Source organism: Furipterus horrens, unplaced genomic scaffold (assembly GCF_987537825.1).
Source record: "Furipterus horrens unplaced genomic scaffold, mFurHor1.1.pri manual_scaffold_5, whole genome shotgun sequence".
Lineage (NCBI taxonomy): Eukaryota > Metazoa > Chordata > Mammalia > Chiroptera > Furipteridae > Furipterus > Furipterus horrens.
The window spans coordinates 159,316,140-159,334,107 of NW_028327175.1; the positions used below are offsets into that span (position 1 = coordinate 159,316,140).

General features: G+C 38.7%; 1 protein-coding gene and 1 non-coding gene across 2 annotated transcripts in view; one reads left to right on the forward strand and one right to left on the reverse strand.

The window, feature by feature from the left end:
• The window catches only part of KIFBP (kinesin family binding protein), a 29,033-nt gene extending 13,043 nt beyond the window's left edge, over positions 1–15,990 (forward strand). Inside the window, exons 5-7 of the mRNA XM_090279440.1 lie at positions 1,561–1,645; positions 10,166–10,281; positions 14,552–15,990. Of these exons, the coding sequence (XP_090135566.1) occupies positions 1,561–1,645; positions 10,166–10,281; positions 14,552–15,427 (1,077 nt within the window). The 3' untranslated portion in view covers positions 15,428–15,990. The remainder of the gene's footprint in view (positions 1–1,560; positions 1,646–10,165; positions 10,282–14,551) is intronic.
• Positions 15,991–17,100: 1,110 nt separating this feature from the next.
• On the reverse strand, positions 17,101–17,230 carry LOC150010200 (small nucleolar RNA SNORA33). The gene has a single exon (XR_016511578.1). It is a non-coding gene; the product is annotated as a small nucleolar RNA SNORA33 (small nucleolar RNA).
• Positions 17,231–17,968: the final 738 nt, after the last annotated feature.

Sequence of the window (17,968 nt, forward strand, 5' to 3'; positions counted from 1 at the left end):
TCAGCTAAATCTAACTCATGCATCCATTTCATTGTGGCCATCATCAAAAAGTGGTACCTGGTGCCTCTGCTTGTGGCACCATTGTTATAGCTTCTGGAGGCCCCTTATTTGTTTTGTTTAGCAACTTTAAAATTACATGTTCACTGTGATTTTAATTAATACTTAAAACAACATTGATGTTAATAATGCTTAGATATCTAGATATTAATTTAAAGTAATTTAACATTTAAAGTTGTTAAGCATTGCTTATGTGGAGCATGCAGTAATTTTCATCAGTATCTCCCCTACCTTGTGCTTTTATGTTTTTTTACCAAGATGTTTTACAAGTTTTTGTTACAAGTAGCTAAGATATATTGCAAAAAGAGATTTGAACCATGTTTTTAAAAATAGAATTGTCATTTATATCATCCTCATCTTCATCTAGTTCCAGTGATGAGGTTTTGCTACTTGGTGAGTGCCTACCTGGCAAGTGCTAAAGTCCCACATTTACCAGCCACCTAGAGGGTACAAGGGCACTGTTCTAGTAGTGGCTGCTCACAGGGAACCAATCTGGAAAAAGCCGAAGTGATAATGATGGGTAAGGGATTGTGGAGGAACAATTAAAGTTGTTTATGTAAACTGCCACTTTTTGGTTTTTGAGGTTTAATACCAACACTGATCTGTAGATGTTGCTGGACTAATGCTATACATGGTCGGTCCCCAGCTATTCTCAAGGTGGCTTCTGAATTTGCCGTAATGGAGAGCTACATTTAATGCTGACATTTTAAAGTCATAGTTAACCATGAAAAATTTCCTTAGCAAAATCAGGTATATCTAATATGAAGTAGGCAATTATATTTAAGAAAGTGGCTTCCAACTAAAAGTTGGACTTGCATGATAAATGCAAAATGTTTATATTAACAAGGAGATCTTTTCCAAGTGTTTGAGAAGTTTACTATGCCCAAATTTGAATTACAAAGTCTTCCAAGTGTGTTGCTAAAGCAGTTTCATAAAGTTGTCTGTGAAAATCTTTTGACTTGAAAACTTTGTGGAAAGCCTCATTATAAATTATAAAGGTTTTAGAAGACAGGAATCTGTTCCTATCAAAATTGATTCTTTTTTACTTTGAATGGTAGGATATAAAAGGGATCTTTAATCCTAAAAAAATTAAATCTGTAAATCCTTTGACACAATGTAAATGGTCTAAGAATTTATCATGCATGGAACTTTGACTATCTGGAATGAACCTAAAGACTATCTGAGGCCTGTTGGGTCTATGATAATAGTTATTGTTGCATACTTACTGATTACCTGAGGAGCGCTACCTCAGTCAGCAGCTGTCTTCCAGCCAGTTTGGAGTATTAAGAGTTTAGGGGCATTATACTTTGATGTAGCTTTTTAACCTGGTAATACTATAATATGTCTTATATACCTTCTTAATGTTCAGCAATTTTCCAGGGTCTCCTTAGTGGTTTTTGCCTGGTTTTAATAGCTTTTCCCATATCAAAAGACATGATGCAATATCAATTGTAAATAAGGCTGTGGGACAGTTGCATTTACTCATGTTTATTTCCTTAACAGCTATGCTTTATGGAGGCTAGGCACTGTTTATCAGCTGCTAATGTCATTTTTGGTCAAATTGGAAAGAACCCAACCACAGAAGACGGTAAGTTTATGTGTGCATGTTTTATTATATATAGCTTTTTAAAAATATTATTTTGAAATATTTTTAAACTTGAGAAAATTTAAGAACAAAACAAAAAACTACCTACCATATCCCCTTCTAAATTCACCGGTTTTTAATATTTCCCTCATTTGAAGTCATATTTTATTTTTCTTTCTGAACTAGTTGAGAGAAAATTACATACATTATACCCCTTTACCCCTAAATACTTCAGTGTGTTTTTCCTAAGAATAAGAATGTTTTCTTATGTAATCATAGAATGGGAACTATACAATTCTTTTATTTATAGTGCATATTTCTATTTCATTAATTGTCCTCATAATGTCCTTTATAGCAGTTCTTTTCTAATACCAGAATATCCAGTTCAAGACTGCATATTACATTTAGTTGTCACACCTCTTTAGTCTTTTTTAATCTGGAATGTTCCTCAGCCTCTTTCTCATTTATCACATAGACACTTTTTAAAAATATAGTCCTATCATGTCATAGAATTTCCATTAGTTGGTGATTCAGTGTTTTCTTATGCAAAGATTCAGAGTACAGTAGTGCCCCCTTACCTGCAGGGGATACGTTCCAAGACCCCTGGTGGATACCTGAAACTGTGGATAGTACTGAACCCTTATATATACTATGTTCTGTTGGGGCAAAACAAGAAAAAACAAATTTACTTATTAAAAAATTGTGTATTTATTCTTACATGTTGAAACTTCTGTTACCTTCAAAGTACTCTCCATTTGATGCAATACACCTATTGAGACTTTCTTTCTACTGCTCTAAACAATTTTTGAACTCATCAGTTTTGATGTCTTTTAGTGTTTCTGCCGTTTTTTGTTTCACTTCTTCCAGGTCAGCAAATGTTTCCCTTTGAGGACTTTTTAAATCCAGGAAAAAAAAAAAAAGTCACTCAGGTTGAGATCAGGTGAACAGGGAGGGTGGGTCACAGGGGTCATGCTGTTTTTGGTCAAAAACTGCTAAACACTCAGGACATTGTAAGCAGATGCACTTGTAAATCACCCATCATGAGATGGGCAAATTGGTTAAAAGAATCTTAAAAAGAAAATTTACCGAAGCCAAGTGCAGCCTCTCACAGCAACGCCAGCTGGTACACGGATGCAGACAAGTTACTAGAACATTCAAGTAGCAGGGGAAACCTGTATTACAAGAGGCCTGCCCTCCAGAAGATAATTCCAGGTTTTTTGGGTCGCTCCTTGTATATACGTACCTACTATAAAGTTTAAACCACTCCTGTGCTTTGGGGCTATTATTAAGTAAAATAAGGATTACTTGAACACAAGCACTGTGATACCGCAGCAGTCACTCTAGATGACTACTTAGTGTCTGAGAGCAAGTAGCATGTATACAGCGTGGACAAAAGGGTGGGGCAGGACAGCATGAGCTATCATCACACTACTCAGAATGGCATGCAATTTAAAATTTATTAAGTATGCCATGGCTGGTATGGCTCTGTGGATTGAGAGCTGGCCTTTGTATTGAAAGGTCGCCGGTTCAATTCCCAGTCAGGGCACATACCTGGGTTGCAGGCCAGCTCCCCAGTTGGGGGTTGTGTGAGAGGAGCCAATATGTGTCTCTCGCATATTGATGTTTCTCTCCTGTTTTCCTCCCTCCCTTACCCTCTATAAAAAATAATAAATAATTTTTAAAAATCAAACTTATGAATTATTTCTGGAATTTTTCATTGAATATTTCCAGACCATTATTTACCTAGGGGAGCTGAAGCCACAAAAAGCGAAACCACAGAAAAGGGGGTACTATTGTATACATTTTTGGTTGAACTACTAAAGAAGTGACGTGTCAAAATACCCATTTTTTTTAAATTACAGTGTTTTATTTAGTCTCAAAAATCACAGTTAACATTTATATTTGAGCAAATCAAAACCACATTGAGATATCACCTCACACTAGTTAGATTGGCTAGTATCAGAAAGTCAAGAAATAAGTGTTGGTGAAGATGTAGAGAAAAGGGAACTCTTATGTACTTTTGGTGGGAATAAATTGGTGCAGTCACTGTGGCAAATAGTATGGATGTTTCTCAAAAAATAGAAATAGAGCGACCTCATGACTAGCAATTCCACTTCTGGGTATATGTCCAAAGGAAAGGAAAACACTAACGAAAAGATACCAGCACCCCCATGTTCATTGCAGCATTATGTACAATAGCTAAGATGTGGAGCAACCTAAGTAGCAGTTGATGGATAAGTGGATAATGAAATTGTTTATATACAATAGAGTATTATTTAGAAGGAAATCTTTTTAAGAGGAAGGTACAAACTTCATTATACAATAATTAAGTCATGGGATTTACAGCATAATACTGTATCGCATATTTGAAAGTTGCTAAGAGAGTAAATCTTAAAAGTGTTCAAGAAAAAAAATTTGCCTATATGATGACGGATGTGAACTAGACTTATTTTCTTAATCATTTTGCAATATGCAAATATTGACTCATAGATCTGAAGCTAATGTTATATGTCAACTACAATTAAAAAATACTTTCCAAGATGGTAGCATAGGCAGACATGGCTCACCTCTTTCCACAACCACATCAAATCTACAAATATAGACAACCATCACTCAGAACCATCAGAAATCAAGTTGAATGGAGCCTGGCAGCTATGGAATTAAAGAAACCACATCCATCCAGACTGGTAGGAGGGATGCAGATGCAGAACAAGCTGGTCCCTCACCCACATGTGGTGGATAAAAAATTCAAGACAGATATCTCAGGACTGAGGAGTCCCAACCCCACACCAGGGTCCCCCACCCAGGGTTCTAGTGCCAGGAAGCTAAGTCCCCACAAATTCTGGCTGCAAAATCCAGCAGAGATTGACTCAGTGGAAGAAACTGCTGGGGCCCCAACCAATTCTTCCTGAAGAACCCACACACAGACTCTGCTACTCAGACTCACTCCCTCTGAGCTCCAGCACCAGGGTAGCAGCTTGAAAGGCACCAGTGGCATAAAGGGGGGAACTGAAGTGTCTGGCATCAAGGCCAGCAGTGGCCATTGTCTCTTTCTAAACTCTCCCTCCACGTGGCTGTTGCCATATCTGAGACTCCACCAACCGGGCTAACACTGTTTGATTTACCTTGGAGATCCCCAGAGACTGCCCCACCTAACTTATGGGCCCACCCAAGGTGCTCTTCCATGTGAATGGCTGGTCTTGGCTCATGCTTCACAACTTCCTAAATCCTCTCAAAAAAGCAACAGCTGGCCTCACTGAACCCCAGGCCCAGCACTACCAGCAGACAGCCTAGATTCACAGCTTGCCTTTGCCCGGGAATCTTCAAGCCCAGCACAAGAGGCAGCTACCTCAGATTGCTTTATAGCTCAGGCAGGGTGGTCCTAGGCAGAACACAGGAAGGGGCTGACCTTGGCCTGTACCACCTGGGAAATCCCAGGGCCAGTGCACTCAGTGGACAGCTACAGACCACATAGGAACACCACCACCCTGTCCCTGAACAGCTGATCCTCCATGGAGGTTGATAGTGGTCACAGCCAGTCCTTGCAGCTGACTGGCCTGGGTAAAATCCCTCCCATTGAACTGCCAACAGCAACCAAGGCTCAACTACAAGAGGAGGGTGTACTCAGCCCACATGAGGGGCGCACCTGGAGTACCCAGCTTGGTTAATAGGGGGAGGCTGTGCCACTGGATCCTACAAGCTATCCACACTATGAAGACACAGAGTCAAAGCTCTACCTACACATAGAAACAAACACAGGGGTCTGCCGAAATGAGACAAAGAAGCATAGCCCAAATGAAAGAACAGATCAAAACTCCAGAAAAAGAGCTAAACGAAGTGGAGATAAAAAATCAGGTGCAGAGTTCAAAACACTGGTTATAAGGATGCTCAAGGAACTTAGTGAGGACCTCATTTATTTACAGGTATGATTCATGCATTGGTAATGAAGCAACAGTATTGATTGCTTTATTGTAGTCCATTGTAATTGATAATGATTGCTTCACAGTAGCCTAACATATGTTAATGAATGAACCATTACAGAATTTCCACAGCCTATAGTATTACAGTTATAGTCATAATTCAGTATTGAAAACATTATATGTCTTTGAGAAACCACTTACCTGTGATGATAAGGTAATATGTACCTCGTTTCTTTAATTATGAGGGATAGAGGCATAATGTATGGTAATGTAATTCTTTGAAAGCAAAGTTATGAAACAGTATGAAAATAAAAACCTTATTAATTTTACATTAAATATCATTCACCTTATGCCTATGTAAGGGTAGGCTATCCACTTCAGTACAGGTCTTGCAAATGATGTTCTTACACGATGAATACTTAGATGATGATGACAAGGATGTTTGATACAGGTTTTGCCATACAGTTATTAGATTATCACATTAAGACACGTACTCAACAGATAAGTTCATTAACTATACGGCATGATGATGATTTACTGTTCATTAAGTGTCAGTGGATCGTCAAAGAAGTCTTCATCTGGTTGTCTTCATGCTGAGTAGGCTGAGGAGGAAGAGCAGGGGGGGTTGGTCTCACTGTCTCGGGTGGCAGAGGCAGAAGAGGTGGAAGCGGAGGCAGGAGAGGCAGGCACACTCGAACTATACAGAAATATGTTTTAATTTCTGTCTGACTTGTCTGCTCTTTCATTTCTCTAAAAATGTTTTTATACAGCACCAATCCTTCCACTATTTGCTTTACGTGCCCGTTATCAGAGAAGGGTTCAGGTAATAAAGCAAGGCAAAAGCAGTCTTGAACGATCAGAACCCTTCTGCCAGACTGATGAGTGTCCGTTTGTTTTCTCGCGCTGCTTCTCCCACCTTTTCTCCCTCATCCTCTGCCTCTGGTTTGGAAGCGCTCCGCCCCCTCAAGTCGCCTTCCGGCATGGTGTCTCTGATTTCTTGAATTGCTCCAAGCTTCTTAAAACCCTCGCCCCCACTACTGTTTTTGCAATAGCCACACTCTCTTACGATTTCCTTGATTGGTTGTGTCGTAAATCCTCTGAAGTCACGCACATCATCTGGACAAGGTTTTCCCCAGCAGGGTTTTATTGTTTGGGCTTGATGCCTTCGCAGTGATGGCTCTTGGATGTTGTAATCCTTCTAGACTTTTATGGTGTTCTGTCTGTCAGGGTTCACTTCCATAGCATTGACAATACTTGCCGTAGAGTACTGTGTATAATGAGCCTTACAGGTCTTTATGACCCCCTGACCTATAGGCTGAATTAGAGGCGTAGTGTTTGGAGCAAGTAGATCACTTAGCCACCTTTGGCGATGAACTCATGGGGTCTGGGTGGCCAGGGGCATTGTAATATTTCAAAAAAGAACTTTAAAAGGCAGCTCTTTACTGGCAATGTACTTCCTGACTTTAGGGACAAAGCACCAATGGAACCAGTCCAGGCTTTCTTGTTGTATAGCCGGAAGATTGGCAGCTGGTATTTATCTTTTCCTTTCAAGGCTCAGGGGTTAGCAGCTTATAGATAAGGGCACTGCTGATCATAAACCCGACTGCATTTGCACAGAACAGCAGTTAGGCTATCCCTTCCTGTCTTAAGTCATGCTGCGGGCTTTCTTCCTTAATAAATGTACTTTGTGGCACGTTCCACAAACTGAAAGATCACCAGTTTGATTCCCACTCAGGGCAGATGCATGGATTGTGGGCCAGGTCCTGATTGGGGGTTGAGAGAGGCAACTGCTCGATGTTTTCTTTCTCACATCAATGTTTTTATTCTCTCTCTCTCTCCCTCCCTCTTTTCCCTTATCTAAAAATAAATAAACAAAATCTTTAAAAACAAAACAAAACCAAAAAAAGACCCAGTTCAGGCAGATATTCTTTCTCCACAATGATTTTCTTAATGGCATCTGGGAACTTGTCTGCTGCCTCTTGGTCTACCAACAGTGCTGTTTCTGTTACCGTGACATGTTAAAGCCAAACTTCTTTCTAAAAGTAACCATCCATCGCTGGCATTAACTTCTCCAGCTTTTAGGTCCTTCACCTTCCTTTTGCTTTAAATTGTCATATAATGACCTTACTTTTTCTTGAATCATATTCGGTATGCTTTGAATCTATAGATATGCCTTTTTTTTTTTTAAGATTTTATTTATTTAGAAAGAGGGAAAGGGAGAGAGAAAGAGAAGGAGAAAAACATCAATGTGGGAGAGATACATAGATCTATGGTCAATTGCTTGTCACATGCCTCCAACTGGGGACCCAGACTGCAACCCAGGCATGTGCCCTGACTGGGAATTGAACCAGCCACCTTTTGGTTCACAGGCCAGCGTTCATTCCACTGAGCCACACCAGCCAGGTCTACGTATGCATTTCTTAGGCAATCCTGCACTCACATAAAAGCTGCATCTTTAATGAGATTAAAAGGTTATTTCACGAGAAGTTCAGAGTTTTCGTGCCTGCTGATAGAGCTACAGTGATGGCTTCACAAATTTCCTTTTCCCTTTTTACAGTGATCTTTATGCTGGATTCATCTATCTTGAAATGGCAGGCAGTTGCTGCTGCAGTACTCAGTCTCTGATACATATCCAGCAATTCAGCTTATTCTTGTAATGACTTTGACTTTTCTCTGCTTCTTGGGAGCACTTCCAGCATCACCAGAGGCACTTTGTATGGGTCCCATGGTGTTATTCAATGATCATGGTATTGCACTAAACACGATGAAAAATACATGAGCACCATGAGAGATCACTTTTTACTGCAATATGCAACTTACTGGAGAGATGAACTGCTCAGAGATTATTAGCATTTACATAGCATTTTGGGCAGATACAACACTTGAGCTCACCATATTAGCAACAGGAGGTGGCTACGAAATTATTAGAGTACTACAGTATGTATGACAGTTAATTTACAGTTATAATCATAATTTACAGTTGCGATTTAATACTGCATCTTTATGTTCACTTTTCTCAACTGCGAACGGTGTGCTATGTATAGTTTGTGTTTGTGCATAAGTTTTGATAAATTTGAACTTTGTATAACAGATTTGTAATATTTTATGGTAGTAATGCTTTCTGCATAAAATATGTGTACATACTAGTTATTTTATTTTTCTTGGTTTTTTAAAAATATTTCTAGGCTATATGATTTTTCTGGGAGTTTTTTGAATTGTTGCAAATCTTCAAAAATTTTTCCAATATATTTACTGAAAGAAATGCACATATAAATGGATTCATGCAGTTCAAATCCATATTGTTCAAAGGTTCACTGTAGTTCTTTTTTACCCCCTTAATTTCTTACAATGAATTAATTGTAGATTGGTTGAAATCTAAGAGGCATTTGTCCCCCCAAAATCAATAAAAATTAAACCACCAGTAAGATTTGTTTTTTTAGTGTTTAGTCTTTTTTAAGTTAAATTTATTGGGGTGACATTGGTTAATAAGACTATAGAGGTTTTAAGTGTACATTTTTATGATATGTGATCTGTACATTGCATTGTGTGCCCACCACCCAAAGTCAAATCATCTACTGTCATCATATATTTATCTCCTCTTTACCCTTTACTTTTTCCCTCAACCCCCCATTGTTTTACTCTTCAAAATAGGAAGGTTAAAAAAGTGACAATGTCAAATGCTTTCATTGAGTAGCTGGATATATTATTGTTGGTTAGAGTATTTGTTGAAAATAATTTGATAGTATGTATCAAGAACATTGAAAATGATGTAAACTCTGACCCAGTGAACTCCACTTATAGGAATCTGTCCTAAGGAAATAATCCCAAATTCAGTCAGATTTATGCACAGAAATCTTGTGTTTGAGTTGTTTGTAATAGAAGAAATAGGAAATGACAAATGCCCAACATTAGAAGACTGGTTAGATAAAGTATGGCATATTTATTTAATTGTATATAATGCTATACTTAAAAATGATGTTAAAGGGTTGAAGATAACATGGGTAAAAAAGTTAGTGGTATAATACAGGAAGAAAAAGCTATATTCAAAACAGTGTATATCATGGCCTTTGTTTTCACCTAGAGATAATACATAAGAAAAAACTACCTGGCTGCTGTGGCTCAGTGGATTGAGTGTTGGCCTGTGAACTAAGTGTTGCTGGTTCGATTCCCAGTCAGAGCACATGTCTAGGTTGCACACCAGGTCCCCAGTTGGGGGTGCATGAGAGGCAACCACACATTGATGTTTCTCTTCCTCTCTTTCTCCTTTCCTCTCTCTCTAAAAACAAATATAATAAAAAATAATATAATTTAAAAATGTATAGTTATAACATAAATAAGTCATGGGGTTGTAAATCACAGCAGAAGAAATACAGTTGATATGATAATTAAAAAAAAAGAAAACTAGAAAGAACTATGCAAAAACAATAGAAGTGGATGCCTCTGGTAGAGGGGATGTGGAGTGGAGTTTTCCCCTTCAGTGCTTCAATGAAGATCTGTTATTTTTATAACAGGAAAAAGTGATATAACAAAGAATGCAGTACAATACACAATGAAAATTACTATTATGACCATTAATTTAAACAAATCATGTTTGTAATTTTAGCTACTGAAGCTGAAGGAGATGTGCCAGAGCTTTATCATCAAAGAAAAGGGGAAATAGCAAGATGCTGGATCAAATACTGTTTGACTCTCATGCAGAATGCCCAACTTTCAATGCAGGTAATACAGTCAAAAGCCGCCTTTTCTTTCTAAATGAGCAAGACATAAGTGCAAGCTTAAAATTGGAATTATGCTTATTGGGCTCACTGTATGTTTATTATGCATGACATGTAGAATGCTCTCATAAATATCTCTGACTCTCCATCTCTACCTTTTAAAATATTACTTATCATTCAAGGCCTATTTCAGATACCACTTCTTCCTGAAGACTTTTCTTTGGATAGAATATGATTTCCTGAGAAGTGGGGTCTACATCATATTTATATCATCTCCAGGTATAATAGGTTCTCAATAAATAATTATGAAATGCATAGTTCTTCAACTCCTACAGATACCTCCTTCCTTTAAGCTCCATAGAACTTTTCTTACCTCTTCCTAAGTCACTTAAATTCTGCTTTGGATTGTCCCTGTTCATGTTCCATTACTTCTTGTTAGACTATAAGCAACTTGAGGTCAGGAAACAGTTCTTACTAATCTTTATATAATTTATGCAGTATATACAGTATATACAAGCAGTTCTGGGCAAGTCCCTGATGGCAGCCCACTGGAGAGAATTTTGGAAAATTGGGATATGTACTATCGTTATCCTATGACTACCCTGGCTGGTTTGGCTCAGTGGATTGAGCGTCGGCCTGCGAGCTAAGTGTCGCTGGTTCGATCTTCCAGTCAGGGCACATCAGAGAAGGAAAACTCTGATTCCAAAAAACCTCCGCTGCCTTGCGGCATACCTCTTCAGGGGAAAGGCTAAGGGAGTAAACCCCGACAGAAAATCCGGAGCCGGAGTCCCTAAGGCGGTTTGACGTTGTAGTCAACACCGGCAACTCCTGCGGCGCACCTGAAGCCAAGCTGTATGGACTCCGTCTTTCCCTTGGACCCTTCAGCTGCGAAGAGAGGGGGGGTCTGCTGCATGGGCAACAGCAGACCCTCCATATCACCCTGCCCAGGCTCTGTAGCTTCAGCTCCACTGGAGAGCACACTCCAGCGTCATCGCAAGATGTCGATTCAACACGGGAGGAGACAGATACCGCGTCACTCCCGAGTCGGACTGCACAGCCATTCTCGGCGGTGCAGATAGACTCTTAAGAAGCTACACCATCGTCTCTCGAGACGGACGGCTGCCGACGACGATACAGGGTAGGACAAAAGGTTTATAGTTTGTATGGAAAATAATACAATAATTAATACATAATAATATCAGAATATACTGTTTTGCATACTCACAACTCTAAACCTACTTTTGCCCCAACCTGTAAAAAACATACTTTAATAAATATAAATACAAATATAAATATATCTGGAAAAAGCCCTGCCAGTTTGTAGCTATGTGTTCTTGGCAATTTACTCAATTTCCTCACCGGTAATAATACTACGTACTTAACAGTGTTGTTATGAGAGTGTGTGTGTGTGTGTGTGTGTCTCCGAAAAGTACCTGAGACATACCAAGTCTTCAGTAAATGTTGATCACCATCATTATTATTACTGATCCAGACTAGAGTCTAGTTTCTAACCACTAAAGAGGAAAGAAAATAAGTTATTTGTATGCAATATACTAAGTGTAGATACATAGGCTTTCCTGGAGGAGCTATTGTGCTTTATTTTTTCTATTTTTATTTATTAAAGTAAAATAATTTTTTACTAGTAAATAATACAGAACCTGGTAAAATTGTTAAACAAAATAAAACTACAAAACCCCAGGAGCATTTTGGAGATGGAGGGTAGGGAAATAGGGAAAAGAACTAGGGAGTTTAATAGTTAGAGAAATTAGAGCCAGGAAAAACTCCACTTTCTTTTGCTCTAAAAGCAGCGTAGAAAGAATGCAAACAGACAAGCAGCCAGGAAGCAAGTAAGTAAACAAGATTTAGAGACTTACAGCCTGCATTTGAAGGTATTGTGTTGAGCAAAATACGTGGTTTAACGCTTACCCTTCAGTTAGTTGATGTTTTCCAGGCTGGGCACTAGAATCTGTAACCTGACTGCCATGCATCAAAAATTATTCAGATTTTCCTTAATCTGACCTTTTTTGTTACTTTAACGTCATCATTTGATCATCTGCTTATTTCAAAAGGCTTCTTCAATTAGACTTAAACATGCACAAATTTATTTAATTAAATATTTATGCCAGGTCTATGCTAGTCACTGTACTCTGATGAACAAAAAAACCTGGTTTTTGACTTCATGTAATAGTGCAACTTTGATAAGTTCCACAAAGACACATGATATGAGAAGACATAATAGGAGAAAGTAACATTTGAAGGATGCTCTGGGACTGGTAGGAATTACCTAGACTGGAGAAATGGGGCACCACCATTCCAAGGAGCGGAAGCAGCATGTTTTAAAGTTCTAGGGCATAAGAGCCTGGTATTAGAAGGGATGGAACAAAGAAAGGCCTGTGAGGCTGGAAGAGAGTGAGAGAGCACGTGATGTAAGAGAGTTAGAAAGGGGCTAGAACATGAAGGGCCTTCAAGGAATGGAAGCCTTGAAGGGTTTTGGAACAATCACTTAGGTAGCAGATTGGAGAGTAGAGGGAAAGCAAGAGTGGATGGGGGAGATAAGTTAGAAGAGCACTGCAGCGGTCCAGGTGAGATGTGAAGAAGAAAACAGATTGGATGCAAGTGGTACTTTGAAAGCAAAACATTAAGGACTTGGTGACAGATTGGAAGTGTGGGGTAAAGGGAGAGGAGAGGAAATTCTCAAGGATCCTAGGTTGCTGGCTGTCCCCATTGAGAAAGTGTTCTTCCCTAAAATAACACTAGGATAGGAACCTGTTTGCTGAAGAAGAATAGGAGTTCCGCTGTGTACATGTTGAAGGTGAGATGCCTCTGAATCTTCTGAGAGATGTCATAAAGGGGCTGTAGTTCCGGGTCTGGAGCTTGAAAAGGGGTCTGGGCTGTAGCTGTAGACTTGTGAGTCATCCTCCCACGAATGGCGATTGCGGCTGTGCGTGTGGACGGAGTCACCTGTTTGGAGCAGTGCTGTCCAGTAAAATAGAATACCAGCTACGTATGTAATTTTACATTTTCTAGTGGCCACATCAGAAAAGGAAAAAAAGAAGCAGGTGAAATTAATTTTAATTATTTTTTAACCCAGAACATAAAAAAATTTGTTGTTTCTATATGTCATCAGTATTTAAAAATTAAGAGGTTCCAACTGGAGCTTTATTCATACAAGAATTTCTTGGAGCCCTGGCCAGTGTGGCTTAGGTAGTTGGAGCATTGTCCCATGGACCAATGGGTCATGGGTTCTATTCCCAGTCAGGGCACATTCCTGGGTGGCAGGTTCCGTCCTCTGTTGTGGCGCGTACTACTGGAGGCAGCTAATCGCTGTTCCTCTCCCGCATCAGTGTTTCTCTCCCTCTCTCCCTCCCTTGTCTCTAAAATCAATAAGCATGTCCTCCTCGGGCGAGGATAAAACAATTTTCTGTTCTTGGAGATTGGATAGTTATTATTTTACACAGCCCACATCTCAGTTTGGACTCATGCATTTCAGGCAGTAGTCATCCACACATGTCTCTTTTTTTGAACAAGGTAGGTCTAGAGAGACAAAATCAGGAGAAAAAAAGAAAAGATCTTGAGTCTGAGCAATAAGGGATCTGATGATTAATTTTATTGGCCAGGAAGAGGAGGGTAAGCTTACTCTATTTCTTAACCATCTTAGCTATCTATATAGCTATATCTATATACTTACATATGTCTATATATACATCTATATATGTGTGTGTGTGTGTATTTTTTGTCCCAGGAGGCAGGAGGGATAACTTTAACTACAAAGGTAGATTTAACTCTTTATCTTTACTTTCATGTCTTTAAAGGGCCTAGAGCATTTCTCTGTAAGATATTTCACTAAATAACTTAGAGCATAAACATTGTATCATTAATCTTAATGGAATATCTGAAATATTTTTAGGATTTATATTGCAGTTTTACTTTAATGCTAATAATAACATATTACATGTATATAATGTTTCACATTTTTTAATGTTTTTTTATATGATTTATCTTATCTGAGTAACTATAAATTAGTTTGAGTTCCCTAAAGAGGAATAAATAAAGTATGTAAGTGGTTTATCTATTTAAATGCTTCTTCCTAATTTCTTATATTTTGGAATATAGTTAGAAGGAAAACGTTTTAAAAGATGTTTAAGATTGTAATACCTCCCTAAGTCAGTCTGGGAAGTAAGAGGATTTTCTCTTTTTAACTCTGCAGTTGCTTTAATATTATTTGACAGCAGGAGGTCAGTGTCCTACTTAACCATAATTATTTTTTCTTTCAGGACAATATAGGAGAGCTTGATCTTGATAAACAATCTGAACTCAGAGCTTTAAGGAAAAAAGAACTAGATGAAGAAGAAAGTGTTAGGAAAAAAGCTGTGCAGTTTGGAACCGGTGAACTCTGTGATGCCATCTCTGCAGTAGAAGAGAAAGTGAGCTATTTGAGACCTTTAGATTTTGAAGAAGCCAGAGAACTTTTCTTGTTGGGTCAGCACTATGTCTGTGAGGCAAAAGAGTTCTTTCAGATTGACGGTTATGTCACTGACCATATTGAAGTGGTCCAAGACCACAGTGCTCTGTTTAAGGTGCTTGCATTCTTTGAAACTGACATGGAGAGACGGTGCAAGATGCATAAACGTAGAATAGCCATGCTAGAGCCCCTAATTGTGGACCTGAATCCACAGTATTATCTGTTGGTCAACAGACAGATTCAGTTTGAAATTGCACATGCTTACTATGATATGATGGATTTGAAGGTTGCCATTGCTGACAAGCTGAGGGATCCTGATTCACACATCATAAAAAAAATAAATAATCTTAATAAATCAGCATTGAAGTACTACCAGCTCTTCCTAGACTCACTAAGAGACCCAAATAAAGTATTTCCTGAGCATATAGGGGAAGATGTTCTTCGCCCTGCCATGTTAGCTAAATTTCGAGTTGCCCGTCTCTATGGCAGAATCATCACTTCAGATCCCAAGAAAGAGCTAGAAAATTTGGCAACATCATTGGAACATTACAAATTTATTGTTGATTACTGTGAAAAGCACCCTGAGGCTGCCCAGGAAATAGAAGTTGAGCTAGAACTTAGTAAAGAGATGGTGAGTCTTCTTCCAACAAAAATGGAGAGATTCAGAACCAAGATGGCCCTGACTTAATAATCCTCATTTTTAATGAAAGAACATGTGCAATATTGAAGATATTTTTTTCCCTTAGTGAAATGGGCCCTAGTCCATTGTGTTACTTACTTTTATAGCCAGATGCATGCAGTTTGAACTTGAGATAGACCAATTGAATCTTAATAGGACTTTAATCAACAAAAAGATAGTAAGTTGACACCTGATTATGTAAATTGCCTTGTTAAAGTGACATGTGATTGGTATTTTAGATTGCTTGTTTCCTATTTAAATATAAACCTTTCCTGCCTCATTTTCTAAAGATAGGTTCTTTGTTGTGTGGTACTTGATGGATTCTTTAAGAGGAAAAGTGCTGAGTAACATACCTGGTAGAGAAGCCTGTTATTATATTAAAATTGAAAAAGTAACTTCCTGTAGTTATTCTTTCCCAAGTATTTACTTTCTTAAATTCCCAAAGAAACATTTTCTTTTTGAAAATATTAAAACACTTAAGTTATGTTGTTGTAAAGTATTGTAAAATAGTTTGTCTTGTTTATGGAAAAAGGCCTTGTTGGAAATATAATAAATTGACTTGTTTCAATAATTCATTTACTCGTTTTTTCTAAGAATTGATGTATTATTATTTTTATTTATTTATAAAGAGAGGGGAAGGGAGGGAGAAAGAGAAGGAGAGAAACATTGCCTCTTGCCCTCCCCCAACTGGGGACCTGGGCTGCAACCCAGACATGTGCCCTGACTGGGAATCGAACCAGCAACCTTTTGATTCATAGGCTGGCACTGAATCCACTGATCTACACCAGCTAGGGCAAGAATTGATTTTTGATACTTTGGAGGTATTACCTTATTTGATGCCAGAGAAGAATATTTCTTCAGTAACATTGCACAGATAGAAAACATTAAAATCTCATTTATTGGATAAATATTGAGATATGTTTTGTGCCAGAAAAATCTTAATTGGCTGCTGTTTCTCATCAGAGGATCCTGGTATATTTTATAAATCTTTAAAAACTGTTGGAAAAAGATATGTACTTCACAATACATTGTTAATATATGTTAGTCATTTTAAGAAATGCAAAAATTGAGATGGGGTCCCTTTCCAGTGCAAAAATCAAGATCAGTTGTAACGTGATACAGAGAATAAATAGCTCTGTATGTTGACTTGCCTATTAATTTGTTTCAGAATGCTTAGGTCTGGGTCACCCCAAAGAGTCTGTAGCACTTATATAGTGTGATAAACACCTTGTTTCTTGTTAGAGGTCAGTCTGCCAGGAAAAAAATTTTTCTGAGAGTAATAGCAATGTTTAGTGCATTCAATATTTAATTTTTATGAAATATACACTGTGGGTCAGGCACTTGTTTCCACTTTTCTAAGTATAGAGTGATGAATGAGATAAGCACGGTCCTGCTCTCCTGGAGAACGTAAATAAGCAAGATAATGTCAGGTTATGAGTGTTGTTTTGAAAGGAACCAGAGTGATATCGTAAACATTTAATGGGAAGGGGTGCTTTTTTAGCTCCAGTGATCCGAAAAGGCCCGTGAAAAGGTGGGAGTTTACACTGAGCTGAGAACTAGTGGGGGAAAAGGAAGCAAAGTAGAGATTCCTTGGTAGAGTATTCCAGGGAATGCTAGGTCCTCAGGCTGGAACAAGCTTTGGAAGGTACTGGACATTTTATTTATTTTCATTTTTTATTTTTTCTTATAGCTATTTTCAGGGACCTTAATGACTCCAGCGTCTTTAAGGCTCGTAACATGGTTTTACTATTGCCAGCTTCCTCTAAATTTCTGCAGAAATGCATTCAGGTGAGCAGACTCATTGGCTGGCTTGGCCTTAGACATTTTAGAAGATGGGACAGGCCAGTGTGGCAGGTGCAGAAGAGGATGGGGAGTGGGAGGGAGTGGGGCAGGGACGGGATAAGCAGTCCTGATGAAAAGGCTTTGTAGGTGAGGGAGAGGAGTTTGGATTTATTGTAGGTACAGTGGAAAGCTTCATAGAATTGTTAAGAGGAGAGTGGCATGGTCTGATTGGCATTTTGAGGAAACCACTCTGGCTCCTGAGGGGAGAATAGTTTGTAGGGGAAGGGAGTGGCACCAGAGGGGAAGCAGGGAGGTAAATTAGATTCAAATAAGATTAATCCAAGCGGCTTGGATAAATACAGTTTGTGCTTTGGAAGTAGAATCACAGGACATGCTAAAGGATTACATGTGAGGCATGAGGGGGGAAAGAATCAAAAACCATGTTAAGCTGAAATATGTAGGAGAAACATGTTTTTATGAGGGAGATGTAGGGTTAAAAATTAAGAGTTCTGGTTAGGTCATAGAAGGAGTTTATTTTTTTAAATCCTCACCTGAGGACATGTTTACCAATCTTTTTTAGAGAGAGAAGAAGGGAGAGAGAAACACCCATCAGTTGTCTCTTGTATGCGCCCTGAACGGGGATCGAACCCACAACCTAGGTATGTGCCCTGACTGGGGGTTGAACCCACAATCTTTTGGTGTAAGGGATGATGCGCAACCAACTGAGCCCCTGGCCAGTGCAGGTCATGTTGAGTTTAGATGCTTGAA